Here is a 20,248-nt window from a genome sequence, read left to right as displayed (position 1 = left end):
GATAAATGGATATGTGCCTGGTTCCACACTAGGTGGTGAGTTTTTTGTTTGAGATGGAATCTTGCTATTTTTCCCAGGCTGACCTTAAACTCCTGGGCATAAGTGATTCTCTCATCTCAGTCTTCCAAGTCCCTGGGATTACTGATGCATGCCACTACTCCTAACAAAGTGATACAATTTTTAATATGTCACAAAGACATGAGTCTTTATTGTCAATTCGGGAATGTTCTATACTCTCAAAAACAGGAATAATGAAAAAGGTTGGTTTTTCAGGAAAAGTAATTCCTGTGTATAGAATCTAGGGATAAGAGACCTCCAGAATTAACTTTATTAAATGTATAATTTGGACAAAATACAGGCAAGCTTATTGCTCTAACCCTTTTTAAAAAATATGTAACATCAAGTTGTAATTTCATTTGAAATTATGTTCTTCAGAAAATATATTGCAGGAATTAACACATGATCTATATAGTCTTAGATAAACCTGATACATTTGCCAAAAGGTGTTAAAAATGGTAAGGATTTAGTTACAGCAGTTATTTATATATTTATGTGCACAAACACATGATAAACTTATACAGACACTTCTCACTTTTCCATTATCTATGGCTGTATAACAAACTACTGCAAAATTCAGTGACCTAAAACAACAGCCATTTTGTTACATTTTACCGTTCTGTGGGTCAGGACTTTGAGCAGGGCTCTGCTGGGTGGTTCCAGTGTTCTATGTAGGATCAATGGAGGTCACACCAAAGGTATTCAGTTGATGACTGGTCTGGAGGATTCAGTAAAAACCAGTAGACTCCAAGAGGGGATGCTGGAAGGCAGGGCTCAGCTAGGACACACACACCCAGTGTGTGTGACTAGAGGACGTACATGCTCAGAAGTCTTTTTAGTATGGCAGCCTCAAGGTAGTTAAACTTACAGGTCAGTTCATGTACACCAAGGGAACATTTCAAAAAATCCCACTTGAAAATGCAGATTCTTTATGACTTAGCTTTGAAAATCTCAGAATTTCACTTTTTTCCAGATTCTGTTTTTCAAGCAAGTCCCTGAGGTCAGCCCCAATTCAGGAGTTGGAGGTAAGACTCTATGTTATGGTTTGAATATGAGATGTCCCCCAAAAGCTCATGTGTGAGATAATGTAAGAAAGTTCAGAGGAGAAATGACTGTGTTATGAGAGTCTTAATCCAATCAGTGAATTAATCCCTGATGGGATTAACTGAGTGGTAACTTAAAGCAGGTAGGGTTTAACTGGAGGAGGTGTGTCATGGGGGTGTGGTTTTGGGGTATATATTTTGTTTTTGGCAAGTAGATTCTCTCTCTCTGCTTTCTGATCGTCATGTGAGCTGCTTCCCTCTGTCACAGTCTTCCACCATGATGTTCTGCCTCAACTCAAGCTCCAAGGAATGGAGCTGGCTATCAATGGACTGACATCTCTGAAACTGTGAGCCCCTAAATAAACTTTTTTTTCGGTACAATTGTTCTGGTCAGATCTTTTAGTCATAGCAACCGTAAAAGATGACTAAAACACTGTGTATCTCAATGGGAGGAGAACAAAGAAAGTGTGACCACCTTTAAGTCACATACACCTAAGACCAACTGATGGAGCACCTGGGGCACAGTAACCCCCTAGACTTTTTACATTACAGGCCCTGGATGCTTAAGTTTGGGTGGGGGGCATTTACTTTTACAGTGTGTTCTGGTCCACTGCAGATGGAAAATGAATCAAATTCCCAACTTTTAGTGTTGGATTCATATGTTTTGCAGCTGTCACATATTTTCTTCACTAAGCTATTGTCAACCTAAATAACAATCAGAGAGAAATTGTCCAAAGAATAATGATATTTATTTGGGAATAGCAGAGCATTGCAATGGGAGTCTGATGCCATAGTGAGCTATAAGTATATTCAAGAAAGTTGAGCAAGGGTAAGTTTTTAAAGGCAAAAAGGGAGGAAAGTTACATAAGATAGAGTTCACTGGTCTTGGCAAGGGGAGGAAGGAGTTGGTATTAGTTCATTAGGGGAAGTACTGTTTCTGGGAAAGTATTCTGCGAGGTTTATCTCGTGTGTATTGTTGCAGTCTTTCAGAACAGTTAAACTTTGTTACAAAAAATCTATAATAGTGGGAGAGATGAACTCTTCTCTTCAAGAGAACTGTTCTCTTGAATAGTAGAACAAGATGAATTCTCCTGTGGGTTTTTAGAAAGTCCTTGAGAAAGTATTTATCTCAGGCAAGTATGGACTCTCCCCCTTCATTACTTCCTGGTCATAATTTTGTCTGGGTCTGAGGAGAATAATTACAGCATATATCATCAAGTCTCTTACCATTATGACCAGAAAGCCTTTTTGTGTGTCATGTATCTATTACTTATTAGTTTTAGAGTTTTTCCCAGTCATGAGATCATAAAAGGTAAGGGCTGCAAGTCACTTGAGAAATAAAAATCAGGTCCCATTTTATAGATGAGGAAACTAGGGTCTTAAGTAGCTGTGTGACCTGTTCAAGGACAGGAACTAATTAGTGATAGAGACACAGCCTGGATTATCTGTTGTGATGCTTACAGAGAGGCAATCCTGACTTAAACGTGTGATGGATGACTTGTTCCCCTGATTCTTATTCCTTAGAAATAGCTCATCTCCCTTTACTTGGCATCCTATTTCACTATGAAGCATTTAAAAAGAAAATATCCTCTCCAAGTACAACTGTCCAATCTTATTTATGTAACCCAATTTCTGGTCCAATTCAACAATGTTTACTGAGTGCCTACCAAGGTTGCTGCATGGTCCAAGGCACTAGGCTGTAGTTGAACAAGTACTTTACAGACACATGCAGAAGGCTCTGACTCCTAAAGGCTTTCCTTTCTAGTTGGAAAGTCAGGGTAGAAATTCTACCAGGTACTTTTCTCTGGATGATTATTTGATCATGTTGCTTATATTTAAGTATTTCTTAATGTGGTTTCCCCTCCTCCTTTCATTTATAGAACAGGGCATGCGGCTAAAGATTCTTCCCTTAGAATGAGCCTATCTGTTCTAAGGAGACATCTTATTTACAGAGCACCCTTTTGGAGGGGGTGTTAGGGTAATACTATCAGAGATCGATGTGCTGGTCCAGTTATTGCCCCTTTTGTTTCAAACTACGTTTGCTTTTTAGATGAAGTGACATTTTTATCTAGATCACAGGGACTCTAGGTGGCTGCCCTAAGTGCAGTCATAGTTGCTTGGTCTTCCTGTTTATATAGTGCCCGCTCACCATTAGCTTTTGTCTTCTGCTGCTGCAGTTAATTTATCTTCCTCTTGGACTAGAAGGAGAGGGGGTGGGGGTGTGGACAGGACCCACCAGCTGACTGTGTCACCTCCTTCGACATCACGTCCAACGCCAGCCCTAGACTCAGAACCGAGCGGGATCACGCTTCCCGCTCAGTTAGAAAGAAGGTGGTTCCCCTCTCCGGGTGGTTCCTGGTCCAGGTGGGGAGGAGGAGCAGCAGACCCCGGTCCACTCCAGGCTACGCCAAAGACCAAAAGAAGACAGGCCTCCGGGGTGGGAGGGAAGTGGAAGCGAGGCGCGTCACCCGGGATCAGGAAAGGCGGCCGGGGCCTGGGAGTGGCAGTTCGCTCCCCGGGGCTCTGGGCCGGCACTGGCTCCTGCCTGTGGGGAGGAGAAGGAACCAGATGGGCGGGTTCAAGCGTGTGCGGCGGCGGCGGTCCTGGGGCCGCCGGCTCCTCCCCGCGAGTGTGCCTGTCTGCCGCTCGCCGCGCTGAGGCAGTGCGGCGGCGGGCGCGCCGAGGCTGCCGCCCAGCGCCCTGGCCGCGGCCATGCCCGGGCCCTAGTGTGCCTGCCGCAGCCCGCGCCGAGCGCCCCGCAGCCCGCGCCCTGCAGCCCGGCGCCCGCCGCCGCCTCTTCAATGGGCAACCTGCTCGGCGGGGTCAGCTTCCGCGAGCCCACCACCGTGGAGGACTGCGACTCCACCTGGCAGACGGACTCGGAGCCCGAGCCGGAGGAGCCAGGGCCAGGTGGCGGCAGCGAGGGCCCGGGGCACGAACCCGAGCAGCCTGCTCAGCCTCCGGAGCGATTCGGCGGGCGGCCCCGCGTCAGCCCTGCGTCGGACGAGGACGCCGAGGCGGCGGGCGCAGAGCAGGTACGCGGACCCTGGTGGCCTCGGGCCGGTCTGGAGCGCCAGTGAGAGGAGCGAGCGCCGAGCACCCCCATGTGCAGAGGGCAGGGGTGTTGGGCGGCTGCTTGTCCCCTGCACCTCGACCCCTCCGCGCCCGCCGCTGTATAGAGAGACTCTGGGGACCCGAGGGGCCTGCGGCAGCAGGGAGCGCAGGGGCCGCCCGCTGCCGGCCTGGGGCCTGACTGTGGGCACGACAGGGAAGTCCCTCAGGGCTAAACCCAACTTGAATGGGTGTTTTCTTTGCCTCTGCAGCGCAGCTAGGTAATGCGCAGGTGGGGTGGGAGGAATCTGGCTAAAAATAGAGGATTGTGAAAATTCCTCTAGTGCATGTTTTTGGTAAAAAAATGTATTCCGAATAAAATGGGACCGCAATTGCCAAGCAGCTAGCAGTGTCTCTTACAGTGGGGTCTACAGCCATTAAAAGTACTGAGGAAGCTTCTTATACAAAGTTAAACTTTGCAATTCTTACCCCAAGTAAGGCCTTTCACCAAGTTCAGAACATTCTTCAAAAATGTTATTTCGCCCTGAAGACTTGTTGATCCAACTGTGCTTAGACCATTCGACTAATAGAGTTTGGATGAGAGGTTAGTAAAGAGGTAAATGGTACCCTTATTCTCTGGATTAAAAAGCAATCGGAAACTTTAAAAAGGAGGAACTATATAGTTTTACCCTCTGAAGAAATGTGTCTCAAGTTTGACACACTTCCGCATTAGGCCCTCTATCAGTTACTAGGGAGTGAGAGTGGAAAAATGGAGTCCAAAGTCCAATGTGACCACAGGGCTTTAGGGGAACCATCACCTACTTATTACAGTGAGTGCTGCCTCATCCATCTTGATGATGATCCTGTTTAGGTAGGGAGGAATTGTGAAGTCTTAGTGGAAGATCTAGCCAAACGTGATTTAAATGAGATGCAATTTCAGGGTGAGGGCTTGCTTTTTCTTTTGATTTTCATTTTGGAGAAAATTGAAGCTTACAGAGAAAGAGAAACTTGCCCAGGATCATATAGAAAGAGAAATGTGCAAACCCAAGTGTGTCTGTTACCAATGTTAGAATCTTGGACTTGTTGGAATCCTGAATATTCCTCTGCCTCTTGTGCTCTGGTTGGCTGCTCAGTCATTTGCATTGCTAATTTAACCCTAGGAAAATATTAGATGTTGTGTTCTGGTGTTTTCTCCTTCCATTTGTTTCCCAATTAACTTCTATAGAACTTCTTCAGAAGTTTGGGATATCAATCCAACTAACCAGGTCAATCTGTATGAAACAGTATAATTAATATTTCAAATGGATAATTGCAACCACAATAAACAGTAGACCAAACCCACTCCTCCATTCCCATTTAATGGTTAATTCTTTTGTAGTATCACCATATAACTTCTAAAATATACACATTTGAATTTAACATTTTGACTATTAAACCCATTTGTTCCCCACCCCTAACAGTCAATCTGTTTGCAAGTACTACTGGTACTACCTATAAAGTACATTACAGACTGATCACATCTCACTACTTGCATTGCTGTTGTCCTAGTCCCGGTGAATATGGGACAAATGATGGTACCATTAAATAAGATGAGAAAGTTCAAGGAGAAAGCAACTCTGGAGGGTAAATCAAGGTTTTTCCTGAGTTTGATATCCTATTAGATATCCAAGTGGAGTGGTTGAATAATTTTATTTATGAATAGAGGCTCAGTTCAGGACTGGAGTTATGAGCATTTAAGATCAGAGATAAAGTTCTTAGAAGATAAGCGGTCATCTAGGAGTGAGAAGGAATGAGGATTAGGTCCTGATTAATACTATGTCCAGAGATGTAAAGAGGAGAAGAAACCCAAAAAGGAAGTTGACAAAGGGGACTGATGAGACAAGAAATAAACCAAGAGTGTGGTATCCTGAAGACCAAGTACCAACAGTGTTTCAGGAAGGATGGAGGCCTTCACTGGCCCAGTGCTGTTGGGAGGGCACCCAAGATGAGCATCAAGAAATGGTTTGGCAGAATGGAGATTTGTCGGCAAAGTTGACAAGAGCCATTTTGAGGGGATGCTGAGGACAAAACCTGATTGGTGTGGAGAATAGTGGAAGAGAGAAGGAGGAAAGGGGAGTAGGAGTAATTTTTTGGTGATGATTTACTGTAAAAGCAGAAATAGAATCTGTAATTGAGTGTGGACTTGGGTCAAGGATGGTGCTGTGTGCTTATTTCAAGATAAAATATACTGCAGTATGTTTGCTGAGAAGAATGATCCAGAAAAGAGGGAGATTTTGTTGATCCAGGTAAGAAGAACTATATGTTAAGGAGCAAGCCATAGCTTGAGGAGGCAAAGGAGGTCAGGACAGAAAGTCCAGAAGGAATAGGGGTTGAAGGTGCAAGGTCAGAAACTGTCAAGCCTGTACATTTAGTAGAGGTGCGAGGGTGCAGTCATTCTCATGGTTATCTTGGAGAGCGAGTAGGGCATGAATCATTATCTCCATTTCATAGATGATAAAATTAAGATTCAACCAAGTGGTCTACTTAAGGCTTCACAAATACTAAGTAGCAGAATTAAGACTCACCTTAGTCTGACTCCAAGTCTTGGGCTATTAAGCTTATACCAAAGTTTCCATATATCCTTCACTTTCAGTGAGGCTGAAGTAGATTCAGATCTAATTAGTTGGGCTTCAAACCTGCCTGGTTCTTGCACTGTCACTAGGCCCTGGGTCTTGTTCAATTTCCCTTATCCTCAGTTACCTTGTTTCTAAGATGGAAACACAGCAGGTATGTTGCAAGAATCAAATGAAATAATATACATGTAAGTGCTTTATAAATGAAAAAGTACTTTCTATACAAATGTAAGATGATGATTCATATGGTTGTAGTTCAGGCTAAATAGATTCAGAAACTTGCTAGGCAGAGCTATTTCGAAATGTGTGGCAAGGACCAGACTTTAAACTTTCCCTTGCTTATGTAACATGACAGAGTAACTAATGTAAAATATCAGAGGATTTGGTATTAAAGCATCTCTGTACTTGTAGTAAGAGTGAGAATCACACCACTTCAAAAATGTGTGAAAATTGCTTAGAGGATGCCAGTCTGTCAACACAGTTGGGGGGCAGGGATGATGAGAAAAGAATTTGGGGCAAAACTCTTAATGAGTATTCAGCCCTAAACATTGTAGTCGTCTTCATCATCTTTATATTCTCATTGTCATTCTGCATGAACTGGACACAAAGCATTTTATCATATTTTATAACAATATATTTTACAACAATATAGTTAGAGAAAATTGATTACATTGACCTGCATCTTTATATTAAAAATGACTTCATGGTGGTAGGAATTTTGGTTAGGATGTAAATAATATGAGTAAGCTACCACATATAAATTACTTCAATCTGATATTCATTCCATTTGAGAATGTTTTATTGCTTTGAGTGTATATATTTTAAATTTGCTGATTTATGTCACATCATATTATCATTGAATGAATAGATGATTATCCATGCTTCTGTGTACTTGTTATGGTGCTATAAAGGATGGAGTTTAGAAAGCTATTTAGTTTGTTTTAAAATCATCATTTCATAACTATTGCTTGACTTCCATGCACAACTAAATGTTGCAAATTTAATGACAATTTTCTTTGTAAAATTGATTTATCATCCTTTTTTTAGTTTTATCTAAAGTATTCTAAAATAAGTTTTGTCATAGTATCGTTTGAGTAACAGCTGGTAAAATACATGTTTTGAATTCATTTTGAGTTCTATTTCTGATGGACATTGATCCATAACATTTGTCCTCTAAAGGCATTTGGTGAATAGTAAAGTGTTTAATTTAGAAATATGCCGTAGGACAGAAAGTTTTGGTGCAAATAAGGAAAACAGAATGGTAGCAAATGTTGCTGTTTAAAAGATATTTATAATGTTTTCATTGTTCTGGACAAGTTAACAATTTCAGACTTTCTTTATGGATTTTGAAATTTTCTTGCATCAACATGTAAATAGAGTTTCACTTTTTATTTTAGGGTGGTGATTCCTCTGAAGCAACTGTCAAACCAAAGAGAAGTTTTTATGCTGCAAGGGATTTGTACAAGTACCGACACCAGTACCCAGTAAGAGTGTAGGATGTTTTTCTTTTAAATGTAAAATATTTCCCTTCTGTTTTTCTAATTTTATGGTGCCAGTGAGGAAACATCAGAAGGGTCCTTGTGCCTTTTCTGTATTTCCATGTACTAGAGATTGATTTATGTTTTCCTTTAGCAGAACTTCAAAGATATCCGATATCAAAATGACTTGAGCAATCTTCGTTTTTATAAGAATAAAATTCCATTTAAGCCAGATGGTGAGTAATCTGCTACTTTGGTAAAAAGCAAACTTTAAATAATGGCATACACTTGGGTATTCTTTGTTTATTCCATGGTTAGTACATTTTTACTGCATTTGTAAATTGACTTTACTTTGCCAGTCAGTCAAATGTACCTCCAAAGCCTTGGAAGGCCCTCGAATTGTGGACACACTTGGTAAATTCTGGAGGAGTAGCTATTAGTTAGTGATACCTTCCCACTACTTGTATATCATTGCTATTATCTGAAAGGTAGTAGGGGCAATGTTTTGTGAGCAGAAAAGAGAAGATTTATAGAACGGTAAAGTTTTAGATTATTAAGGATTTTAGAGGAGCTCAAATTCAGCTTTCTTATCTAAAAATGAGGTCAGTGGAACTTAAACTTAAATGACTGACTTACTGGGTCACTCTGCTAATTGTCATGTTAGGTCTAGGTTCCAGGATCCACTATTCTTACCAGCATGCCATACCCCAAATTTTATTTAGAACGTGAGTGAAAATGCTATTTGTGTTTGGAATTATTTTCCTGTCAGTTTCAGAACTAAGGATCAGGAAGATACAGCCATCCCAGTTCAGTGTTCCAGGATCCCGGTAAAGGGAGTGAGGTTGTGGTAGATCTTCATCCACCTCTGCCAAATAAACTTGTCTCCTTCAAAACTCTATAAATTGCCCTTGTAGGATCTTTTCCAAACCCTTAGGGAGAGGCTGCAGCTGCTATGGTAATTTGACCACAGAATTGCTTATTTCATTGAAGTACCACCCTGTGGTTCATGGTAGGCAGCCTCATTTTATCCAGGTCAAACCAGTGAAGCTGAAGCTGACTTCTCTCTTTAGAGTCCTTTTCTGTATGAGATGACTATACAGTCCTGGTTCTTGCTGCTTGTTCTCCATAGCAACAGAGCCAAATCCACAGCAAAGTGAGTCAGGAAATGAGGGTCATGGATTGTAAGTCTTTCAAAGTGGCAAGATCTTGCATTCTTTGGTGAATTAACTGGAGGAAGGAGATCTAAAGGCTGGATGGAGTATTAAGAAGAGGGAGTCAGAATATTGTACACTGAGAGATGTATCAATTGGGAGTCAAGTAGCCACATCTGCTGTTCTTGAACCTTCTGGTGTCCTAAAAGCCTGGTTGAATTTGAAGGAAAACCTGGATAAAAATGCACTTTCTGTTTACTAATGATAGAAATATGCTGCTTTTGTTTTAGCCAGTGGAAAAATATTAATTAAATTATTAGTTTTGTTAGGACTTGGTGTAAGAAAACCTTTTGAAGAGCAGATAGTTTGTTAATTTATCTCTAATTTGAATGCCATAAAACTCAGCTAAAGGAGTGCCTTTCAGTGTTAAAAATATTGAACATAAATTTATGACAGTATTTAACTCTATTTTTGCATTTTTAGTGGTGAATTTATTTTTGAGTTAATAATTTAAAGCACTGGCAGCTTCCAGCAACACATTAAATTTTTTGTAATTTATATCACAAAATTTATTTTGAAACCTTAGAAGAATGGGAGTCAAAAGTATTAGGTAAGGTCACCTGAAATGTTATTCTAGTGCATTATACAAATGCATCAACTCACATACTTTACTCTTGAGTATGTGTGGACATGCACACACACTTGCCAGTAAGCACCATTTTCAGTGGTATGTTTTACTTATTAAGTGGGAGCAAAGGTCATTGAAGGGGAAAGCAATATTACAAAGGCAAATGGTTTCAGCATTTTACCAAACCTGAGAGTTAGCCTCTACTGCAAACTGGTGATCTCTGGAGGAAAGAAGAGGTGAGCTATGTTTAGAGAGGTACTGTGCTTCTATGCTTTTTCTATAAGATTAACTAATGGCTACGTAGTCAATATTAAGGACCTTGATAGACTTGAGGATCAGGAGGATTTTATCATAGTAAGTTCTTGTAGAGGAACACTGGAACATGGAGAAAAGAGCTTACTCTCTGTAAATAGAAAGACCTATGTTCTACCCTAGATTTACTTTTCCAGTAGTGTGTGAGCAGCAAATTGTACAATTTCCTTGTTAGTAAAATGGGATAACACTGAGAGAGTTTTTCTTACAGGCAAGATAGTAAATATTTGTAGAACAGTAAGTCTCTGTTGCCAGCTACTCAATTTTGCTGTTGTTGTATAAAGATGCCATAGACAATGAATGATGGTGGCTGTGTTCTGATAAAACTTTATTTATAATACAGCTGGCAGGCTAGCATTTGCCAACCTCTAATGTAGAGAACATAGACCAACAGAACTTTCTGTGATTTGAGTACTATTAAAATTTTTTAAAATCATGCTTATAACTGAATATATGGATAGGACATTCATCTTTAAAATAATATTATTCTTGTGTACTATTTTTAAATTTTAAGAAGTTTTAATATAAAGTTCAGTTAATTCAAATCTTAAAATGCCTTCATAGTGTTTTAAACCTCTCTTTCATTTTCTAAATATTTACTGTTTAGGTGTTTACATTGAAGAAGTTTTAAATAAATGGAAAGGAGATTATGAAAAGCTGGAGCACAACCACACTTATATTCAATGGTCAGTTACATATTATCTATCTTGAACCATGTCCTATTTAACTATATATGCTTTCCAGATAATGTTAATAGAAAAAATTTTATTTTTTAAAAAAATAGGCTTTTTCCCCTGAGAGAACAAGGCTTGAACTTTTATGCTAAAGAACTAACTACATATGAAATTGAGGTAATGCAGACTTATTTCATTTTATATAAAGTGGCCAAATAATACTGTCATTTTATTTTCCTGGTAGCTACTGAGTCATGTTAGCTGATCCTTTTTTTTTTTTTTTTTTTCTTTTTCTTTTCTTTTTTTTTTTTTAATTAGGAATTCAAAAAAACAAAGGAAGCAATTAGAAGATTCCTCCTGGCTTACAAAATGATGCTGGAATTTTTTGGAATAAAACTGATTGATAAAAATGGAAATGTTGCTCGGGCTGTTAACTGGCAGGAAAGATTTCAGCATCTGAATGAGTAAGTAAAACCCCAGTGAAATAAATGGTATTTTCCTATAGTCAGAGTTCTCTGTGGAACATAGTAACAGCTAGCAGTTGGGCCAGGAATTTAGGTTCAAAATCCAATCTGAAATGCATTTTATTCCTTGTTCAATATTCTAAAACGAAATAAAACAATAATGAAAAAGAACTAAATTCCAATTAGAAACAGAGCAATTTAGCTTCAGAACTGTTTCTTGCTGAAGTTCCCACATGCAACCAAATGAGCTTCTTACCCTCTTTCTGCCACAGTTCTTGGAATTTATGTTTATTGTTTACATGCAACTTTTTGTTTCCTTTCTACTGGACTATAAGCTTCTTGGGGCACAGTCATTTTCTCACACCTTCAAACTTGGTGCTTCTTAGATTAAGGATCCATGATTAAGCCTATGATGTATAATAATCATATAGGAATGAGAGGTACCTGTGCTTTTTACTAAAACAGAGGAAATATTACAATTATCTTTACTATTTAGGTAAAATCGAAAACCCGTTTTGTGGCTACTAAACCCTAAAACCTACAAAGAAAAACAGCTTATTTGGATATGTTCTGCTCTTTTATTTTGCCTGGATATTTATAACTTTCATTAATACTTATAGCCAAAGCTTATTTTTAAAAATATTTTTTTCATATGCAAATGACTTTTTTTTCCCTTTTAATTATAGAGTGAATTATAAGAGCTGGACTATAAAACTAACAGTTTTAAAGCGCTTTTTAGCACATCATAATTAGCTGAACTGGGCAAGTACTAAGAGGAAAAAGAACAGACTTAAGTAATTCAAAGTAATTCTTTGGTCAGAACAATCTGAATTTTGGCATCAGTTATATAAATGTTTTGTGTCTTCTAGGACTTTCATCTTACTTTGGTAAAATGGGTATAAAAAGTTATAAACCTTCTTTTTCCATTTTAGTTATAATCAACACTATTAAAGTGGTGACTTGTATGAAAATACTGAAGACACATGCATAAAGCTTATGATCCTGACTAAAAGGCCCCTTAACTCATAACTCAAATTTGGTTTACACAGGGAAGTGTGTGTGCGCATGCGCGCGCACGTGCACACATACACACACACACACACACACACACACACACAATCTCTATGTAGGCAATGCAGGTAACTATCTTTGGACAAAGTTTCTAAGCACTTAGGTCACACTCTCAAAGAAAGCTGTATGCAAGTAGTAGTAGCATTTCAAAGCCTTTTCTTCCTCAACTTGGTTTTGGTCAGAATAGCAATCTTGTTTAGTAAATTTTTGTTAAATAAATAAATAATGAACAATATATGGTTTTCAGGCTCAAATCCTCCTTGAATTTTATTGTCAGATCCTCTGATTTATACCTAGAAATAGGACCCTTTCTGCAGACTTTAACTGAGAGATCTCCTGGCTTGAGTCAGGGGAGAGGAGTCTGAATTAACACTCCTTCTCAATCTGCTCCATCCAGCCACCTTTCCTCTACCACACACTTTCTTTCTTTGCTTTTCTAGTTCTGGGTTAACTGTCTTAGAATCTGCCAGAAAACATTTCCTCTCTGGTTTTGTTGCCAAATATTTTGTTGACTAGATTTGAACAAATTATGTGAGATTATATGAAAATGTCTACTCCATCTTCTTCTTCAGTTGGGTCCTTTCTCATTTAGTCTTAAATGTCACAATGTATCTGTGTTATAATCTGTATGGCATCTTGAGTTTTTTAGAGTAGGCAGAGAACTCTGTATACTTATAAGCAAAAGGAAACTATTGAATTAAAGGAAATGAAATAACATGGAGTTAAATAGTGACCATTCTAAAAGAAGTGAAATATTTCCAGTCATGAGAGTACAGAGCTATAGGCCAGCCACTAAGATGCATTGATGATTTTATTTGTAAAATAAAATAAGTGTATTGATGATTTTATTTGTAATCAGCTTGGATTACTGAACCATACTGGGACATATGTTAGATCCAGGAATCCCTTCTAACTTTCTTGTCTTCTGATTCTTGCTTATATATATATTTTTCTTGCTCTTCACATAGCTAGTTTTCTGACCATGTCAGACTGTTTACTGCCTTTACCTCTGTTGAAGTCCAGCTACTTTTCTACCTGCTGTTCATCCCAAGACTGCTTATAGTATTAGCAGGTTTTAGTCAGTCTCCTCTCTTTCATTGTCTTTCATTGTGATACTTAGGTCAAATCACACTGAAACACCCAGTTGTTCTCTCCTATAGTTTTATTCCAAATCTCTGATCATCATTTTCTTCAGCCCAAGTTTTTGTCCTTTTATACTGAAAACATGTTAATTGGAGAATATGTTGATAAAGATAAATGTGTACAGATATTTTAACTTGACTATTAACTGAAGATTTGTTATGTGAAATTGAGCTGATTGCAAATATAGTATTCATTTTGTCATATAGCCTCTCTTGTAAACATTCTTCTACCTTTCCATACATCACTTTTTCATAGACATGTGAAGCAGATGTTGCTCAAGAATTTTGTCACTAAGTTGTTCAAATACACAAACTCCATAAAAATGTGACAATTAAGTCAATTCTATTGGTGGCACATTGTCTTAACTTCACTCAGATTGTATTGTCTCAAGACACTCTTATTTCCTAATTGTGAAAAAATACAAATTCACAAAATTAAAATGTATCTGTGCTTTTTTGCCCTTTGGGTTTCAAAGAGTTGGACATAAAGACAATACTTAATATAACAATACTTAGTATAATACTTAGTAGAATACTTGGTAAATATCCAGAAGGATGAAGATGATAAAAATTATTACACTTGTCTTTTCCAGGGTTTGGTTAGCCTGACTCATTAAGATTTTATTTTGTCCAAATTCTTTCATTAAAATATAAGGCCATGGAACCACCCACTTCCATACCTCAAATAATTTGTCAACGTCTTTCTCCATCCTTCTCAAATAATTTATTACTTATTTCTAAGTGAAGACTCTGAGTACTTTTGGAAGCTAGGACAGAACTTTGTAAAAAGTAGTGTCTGAGATTAAAATACAGGTTTCAGAAAGTGAGAAATTTAAGTGCTGGTTCTGGTTGTGTGGCAATATTGAATAATACATATCCAAGCTATTGATGACACACATGAACTCCTTTAGGATTTGCTAAGGCATGTAAAAGGCAAAGGTTGAACTGAATGAGGTTGTGGTGGTAGAGTATTAATTGTAACAAACAAATTGGAAAAACATTAATTTGTTAATGGCCTTAGTTTTGAGATAGAGAGGAAACATATTATTATCTTATTAATTATTAGTGTAATCTATAGGCATCTTTGGAATCAAGGCCTATAGAAATGAGATTTAAAATTTTCTGATAGTGTAAGAGGAGGTGAGGATAACCAGGACAGAAGAAAATTAGGTTATTAATTTGGAACAGGTACAGATTTGGTGGTTCTCAATTACAAATCTTTAGAGATAATAAATAAGAATAATGTTAAATAGTATCTGATATTTGTTGAGGTTTTCATGCCCTATATATGTATAAATTCACTTGAATTTTACAAAAGTTCAGTAAGTTGTAGGCCATTTTCCCCATTTTACAAATGAAGACTCTGAAACTTAGTCATTATATTTTCATGTAAGTGACAGAGCCAGGGTGTGACTGACTCTGAGGCCCATGCTCTCAACTATTAAATGATGCTCTGTTAAATAAGTCATTTTGCATCCTTTATCAGAACCATTCTAGCCAGGTAGAGTAGTTTTTGCTGCTTTCCTTGTGAATTTGGCTTAAGTGGATTTTGCTGTTCAGTTGATACTATCGATCACACCATTCAACTGTTGGCTAATGCGTTTATGTTCACCTCTGGCTACCTGTGATGAGTACCATACATTAGTGGTGTTACAGTCACAGAAGTTACCCTTTATCCACGGGGATATGTTCCAAGCCCCCCGTGGATGCCTGAAACCATGGATAATATAGAATCCTATGTATACTATGTTTTATTCTTATACATACATGCATTTAATATAGTTTATAAGTTAGGCATGGTAAGGGATTAATAACAACAGCTAATACATAAACAGAACAGTTATAACAATATACTCTAAAATATTATGTGAACATGGCCTTTTTTAAATCACTTGTCCTCAGTCCTTGGTGAATTTAATAGATAAACAATTTAATATCAGTGGGAATAAATTAAATCTAAATATTTTTCTAATACAAAGACCTAAAAAAATGAATTTGTTTTATACATTTGAGTTTCATAGAGATTGACATTGCATTGAGGCATAAAGTTTTCATACACTCTGGTTTATTCTTCGTAGCAGTATTTGATATGACTTTTTATGAAAATCATTACAAGTGTCTTACACTTCCTTAAAAAATCTTTTTCCAATAGTTTGCATTCTCTTGCATTCTTCCCCCTAGTGCCCACCCACCACCTCATTTTATTCAATCCTCTCTTCCAGGTCCCAGCACAACTATCTCAGAATCACCCGTATTCTCAAAAGCCTTGGTGAGCTTGGATATGAAAGTTTTAAATCTCCTCTTGTAAAATTTATTCTTCATGAGGCTCTTGTGGAAAATACTATTCCCAATATTAAGCAGAGTGCTCTGGAGTATTTTGTTTATACAATCAGAGATAGAAGAGAAAGGAGAAAGCTCCTGCGGTTTGCCCAGAAACATTACACACCTTCAGAGAATTTTATCTGGGGACCACCTAAAAAAGAACAATCAGAGGGAAGCAAAGCCCAGAAAATGCCTGTTCCTCCAGCCTCTAGTCATAACAGTCAAACGTCTATGCACAAAAAATCCAAGGACTCCAAAAATTCCTCTTCAGCTGTTCATTTAAATAGCAAAACAGCTGAAGAGAAAAAAGTGGCACCAAAAGAGTCTGAAGAAGAGACAGACAGCCCCAGCCCAGAGCCCAGCAATGAAGCTGCCAAACCAGGAAACACAGAAGACAGTGACGCTGAAAGTTCAAATTCTCATCCTGAAAAAACAGTTACTACTCCAACAGAAAGAAAGGAGAGTTCTTCTCCTTCTGAAAAAGATGAAGAAGGCAAAAATCCTAACAAAGACTGTGAAAATCCTGGAAATACCAGTTGTCATGATGAGGTACTATTACAGTGAATTATCAGAAAATCACAAACCTGTTTAGGGTAGGGGAGGAAATAACTACTGTCTAATTTATCCTAAAGAACAGAGATGATATCATGTTTCCAGTGTTAGCCATCTGTGTTTTCTCTTGTAAGCATTTTGTTGTTATTTGTTTATCTTAGATGATAATAAATTGGATAGTTAGTAAGAAGTTTTTAAGACCAGATTCAATAAATGAATGTGTTCTGTAACAGTTTTAGGATGTGAGTTTTCAAATTCTGTATATAACAATTACTTTAAACTTATTTTCAAGGTGTCTAGAAATAATCAGGTAGTATTTGATATGTGTGTCAAATACCCTCTTTCAAGAAATTACAGACTCCGTGGAGAAAATCAAGACAACAATTCCATTGTATTTTTATACTTTTACCTGATTTTTACATTAATTTTTGAAATAGGAAGAGTTTAGTTTTCCAAATATATTCACAAAGTAGTTTGGATTCTTTGATCCTAACCCTTCCATGTGTTTATTTTTAGATTCCGATAAGTGAAATGGAGGTCCTGGGTGAGCTCTGACCTCCCCAGCTAATCTGTCAAGTCCTGCTATCTTCTTTCACCCTCTCCTTGCTCGACATTGAGCCACCATCTTTATCAACTCCCAAGTGTATTTACAGTGTACATTAGGATAATCTTCTATGTTGACATCTAAAGGGAACACAGGGGAACTTTTAATTGTATGATTTCAGGAATTTTCTTTAAAATAATAATAAAAATATTTTCTGTATTAAGTGCTTAAAAACAAATTTTGGTGCAAATGTCCAAAAAAGAACTTTGCTTTATATGGCTGTTCCACATAAATTTGGTGGTTGATTCTGGATGCAAATGACTGAAGAATTATAAAGGGAAAAAGGAAATTATCCATTTTTAAAAGGCATGCCTCTTGCACTATCAACAGGCATGTCTCTTAATGAGTTAAGTGAATTATGAAATTACTATGTTGTTTATTCCACAATGTATCTTTTATTATATATATGTGTATTATATATATATATATGTATACATATATATATATATATATATATATGTATATAGTTTGTGCATCTTTGTCAAACTTTGAAATGGAGAATAGTTTGAAATTTCATATGATCAGTTCTAGTAAGAACTTAATTTGTTACTAATACTGGTTGAAAACAATTTTATTGCCTATAATATTATTACTAATTATTATTACAAATCAGAAAATAATCAGAAACACTGTGATGAGAACTTCAAAACATATATACAAATATAGAAAAAGCAATGAGTAGATAAAACATTTTCACTTCATATCATTTAGAAATAAATTGACTTTTTTAAAAAATCTCTCTTAGGCTTTTAAGAAAAGTTCTGTTCACCTTAACCTTCCAGAGAATTTTTTTATATGTCCTGTTTCATATCCCATAATATCATCTTCTGTTGTCTTTTTTGATCCATACTTTTACCATGGAATTTCTAGATAATAATCACACGATAATATGCCTTCAGAAATATGATTTTATTGCTTTGAAATTTATGCAAAAACACCCCAGTTGCTTAACCCTGATTTTTTTAATCTGAGTCTTAGTAGCACTCATGTTTTATTTCAGGTTCCAATATATAGAATATAGAGCACTTAGTCATTTTTAGTTCCCATAATATATCAAATTTTGCTTTTTACTGTTTTTTGAGGTATTAGGAATTTGAAGTAATAGTCTAGGTTTTTATTTCCATTTCTTTTTTACATGCAGGAAATACATGGATCCTCTGACATGGTGCTTGTCGTAGCAATGTCCCTGTAGATCTTAATAAATAGTTCTGCAGGGTTTAGTGAATAAGAGTAAATTGTCAAATTAGGCTGAATTGTAGGAATAATATTAATTTAATTCAAAATATTTTACCAGTTGTGTTGTAGACACTTTTGGACTGTTTTCTAAATGCTTAATGTTAAACATATGTGACCATATTAGTAGCTGGTAACTGTTAAAATATCAACAGTTACCAGATACTAAAATAAATGAATATTATCTGAACTATTTAGAAATTGTAGTATATCAAAACCCGCAGAAGAACAACATTTCATTTAACAATTTAATTTTTTTAGAATATTATTCCTTATTAGGGATTTCATTAGATTATGCTACTTAATTTGCAAATACTTAGTCTCAAGGGGACAACTTCCTGGCTTCCATCTAAAATAGTGGCCTTTTCCCATCATATGTTTTTTAAATACATTTTCATATGTGACTATAGTTTCCTACATTTAATCTGTAAATAATGAGAGAATTATTAAGTGGAGAATAAGTAGGGATGCCATTCCTTTTGCAGATAAAAATTGAATGTCTAGAATTTTTTCTATTAAGAATACTTTGTATATTTAATAGTTTTTTAAAATAAGATCTATAGATATGTGTTTATGTGTGTCTTAGATATGAAACCACCCCCTTGGGCTTGACTTATGTTTTGTATTTTTAAAAACTACATGTGCTTGCAGAAATTTACAGAAAAGCTGTTATAGAAAATGCAGTGAAGCATGGCCAAATAGCTAGAATCATTATTGAGTATTTGCAAATATAGTCTTTATTGTTGTACCACAGGCTGCAAGGATAGTTAATATTGGCTATTAATAAAATAGTAACTTGAATTTCATGGCAAATAGATGTTATATTGCTTGTTTAGTCTAGTATATTTCTAATATTTTGTGCTTTCATATATCAAAGGAGAAAAAAATATGTGAAATTATTTTGAAATACTGTAAAGTGATATATAATTATAAGATATATTTCTTACAGTAGAGAAGTTTCTAACATTAAGATTATTGTACCATTATACATTGTCATGCTCAATCTCATAAGAAATTCAAAAGAATCATAAAAGAAATGAAGATATATTTGCTTTCTCTAAATCAAGTCAGTTGTCAGTTAAAAAATTATATTGTATAGTTTTTGTTGAGAGCACTTTTCTTCCAGCTTCAAAGAGAAAATAAAATTTACAACTCAGGAGTTCTTAGGGGAGTTCTGATATTTTTTGCTAAATATTAAAAATATAAACATAAAAATGGCATAAAATTTGTTAGTTATTATGTTTCATATTTTGTCATATAAAATCACCAATTCTGCTTCTAGTTTTTATACTTTAATCTGAGTGAAAGTATGATGAAAAAGGAAAAATAGGACAGTATATATCTGAGTTAGCCTTTAAAAAATCATTTTAGTAAATAAATCATATTAAATGGTCAAAAATTGGTTAGATTAATGATAAGAGAATAATTGATTTATTGTTTTAATGTTAAATATCCCAAGATGATAGAGTTATGGCTGAGTTTATAAAACACCAAGTAACTAAGTCAAGCATTTACTTTTTAAAAAACTATAGTTGAAGCTCTTCTAAAATCTCTGTTATGTAACCCAGGAACAGAAGGATGTTGCTTAATTTAATTTAATGACATCTACAAGTCTTTAATGTCCTTTGGGGTGAGTAGATCCCTTGTTACAGGAATGTGTTTTTCGGATTTCTGTTTTGTTTTCCATTAGAAAATTCCCCTTTCTCTTTTGGGGCATGTATGTTAAATATAAGGCAGGAATTAGACACACTGGAGTAATTTAAATGCAGGTGCAGTTTTAGAGAAAGATGATCTGAGGAAACGTTGGACCTAGGAAATTGTGAGCGTCTGTCTCCTAACATCTTTCAGTATTGA

General features: G+C 36.6%; 1 protein-coding gene across 5 annotated transcripts; it reads left to right on the top strand.

Moving 5' to 3' along the window:
• Positions 1-3,711: 3,711 nt before the first annotated feature.
• Positions 3,712-19,553, top strand: Ogfrl1 (opioid growth factor receptor like 1). Of its 5 annotated transcripts, none has more exons than XM_047558404.1 (8): positions 3,712-4,135; positions 8,161-8,247; positions 8,396-8,477; positions 10,940-11,018; positions 11,117-11,183; positions 11,325-11,470; positions 15,906-16,554; positions 17,074-19,553. In XM_047558404.1, the coding sequence occupies exons 1-8, from the start codon at positions 3,902-3,904 to the stop codon at positions 17,110-17,112; spliced, it is 1,383 nt and encodes a 460-aa protein (XP_047414360.1). In that variant the 5' UTR covers positions 3,712-3,901; the 3' UTR covers positions 17,113-19,553. The 5 variants fall into 5 exon arrangements, 4 of the variants coding, with proteins under 4 accessions (XP_047414360.1, XP_047414361.1, XP_047414362.1 ...); XR_007109473.1 differs by having other exon boundaries at positions 3,713-4,135; positions 15,906-16,686; XM_047558405.1 differs by having other exon boundaries at positions 3,713-4,135; positions 8,399-8,477.
• The last annotated feature ends 695 nt before the right edge of the window (positions 19,554-20,248 follow it).

Source organism: Sciurus carolinensis, chromosome 7 (genome assembly GCF_902686445.1).
Source record: "Sciurus carolinensis chromosome 7, mSciCar1.2, whole genome shotgun sequence".
In the NCBI taxonomy this organism is placed as follows: Eukaryota; Metazoa; Chordata; class Mammalia; order Rodentia; family Sciuridae; genus Sciurus; species Sciurus carolinensis.
This window is presented reverse-complemented; position numbering and strand designations above follow the sequence as displayed.

Bases quoted from the DNA above. Each gene is read 5' to 3' on its own strand.
- Ogfrl1 (XM_047558404.1), top strand. From the start codon at position 3,902: ATGGGCAACCTGCTCGGCGGGGTCAGCTTCCGCGAGCCCACCACCGTG. The intron at 8,248-8,395 runs GTAAGAGTGTAG...GTTTTCCTTTAG, and splicing joins AGTACCGACACCAGTACCCA to CAGAACTTCAAAGATATCCG. The intron at 8,478-10,939 runs GTGAGTAATCTG...TTTACTGTTTAG, and splicing joins AATTCCATTTAAGCCAGATG to GTGTTTACATTGAAGAAGTT.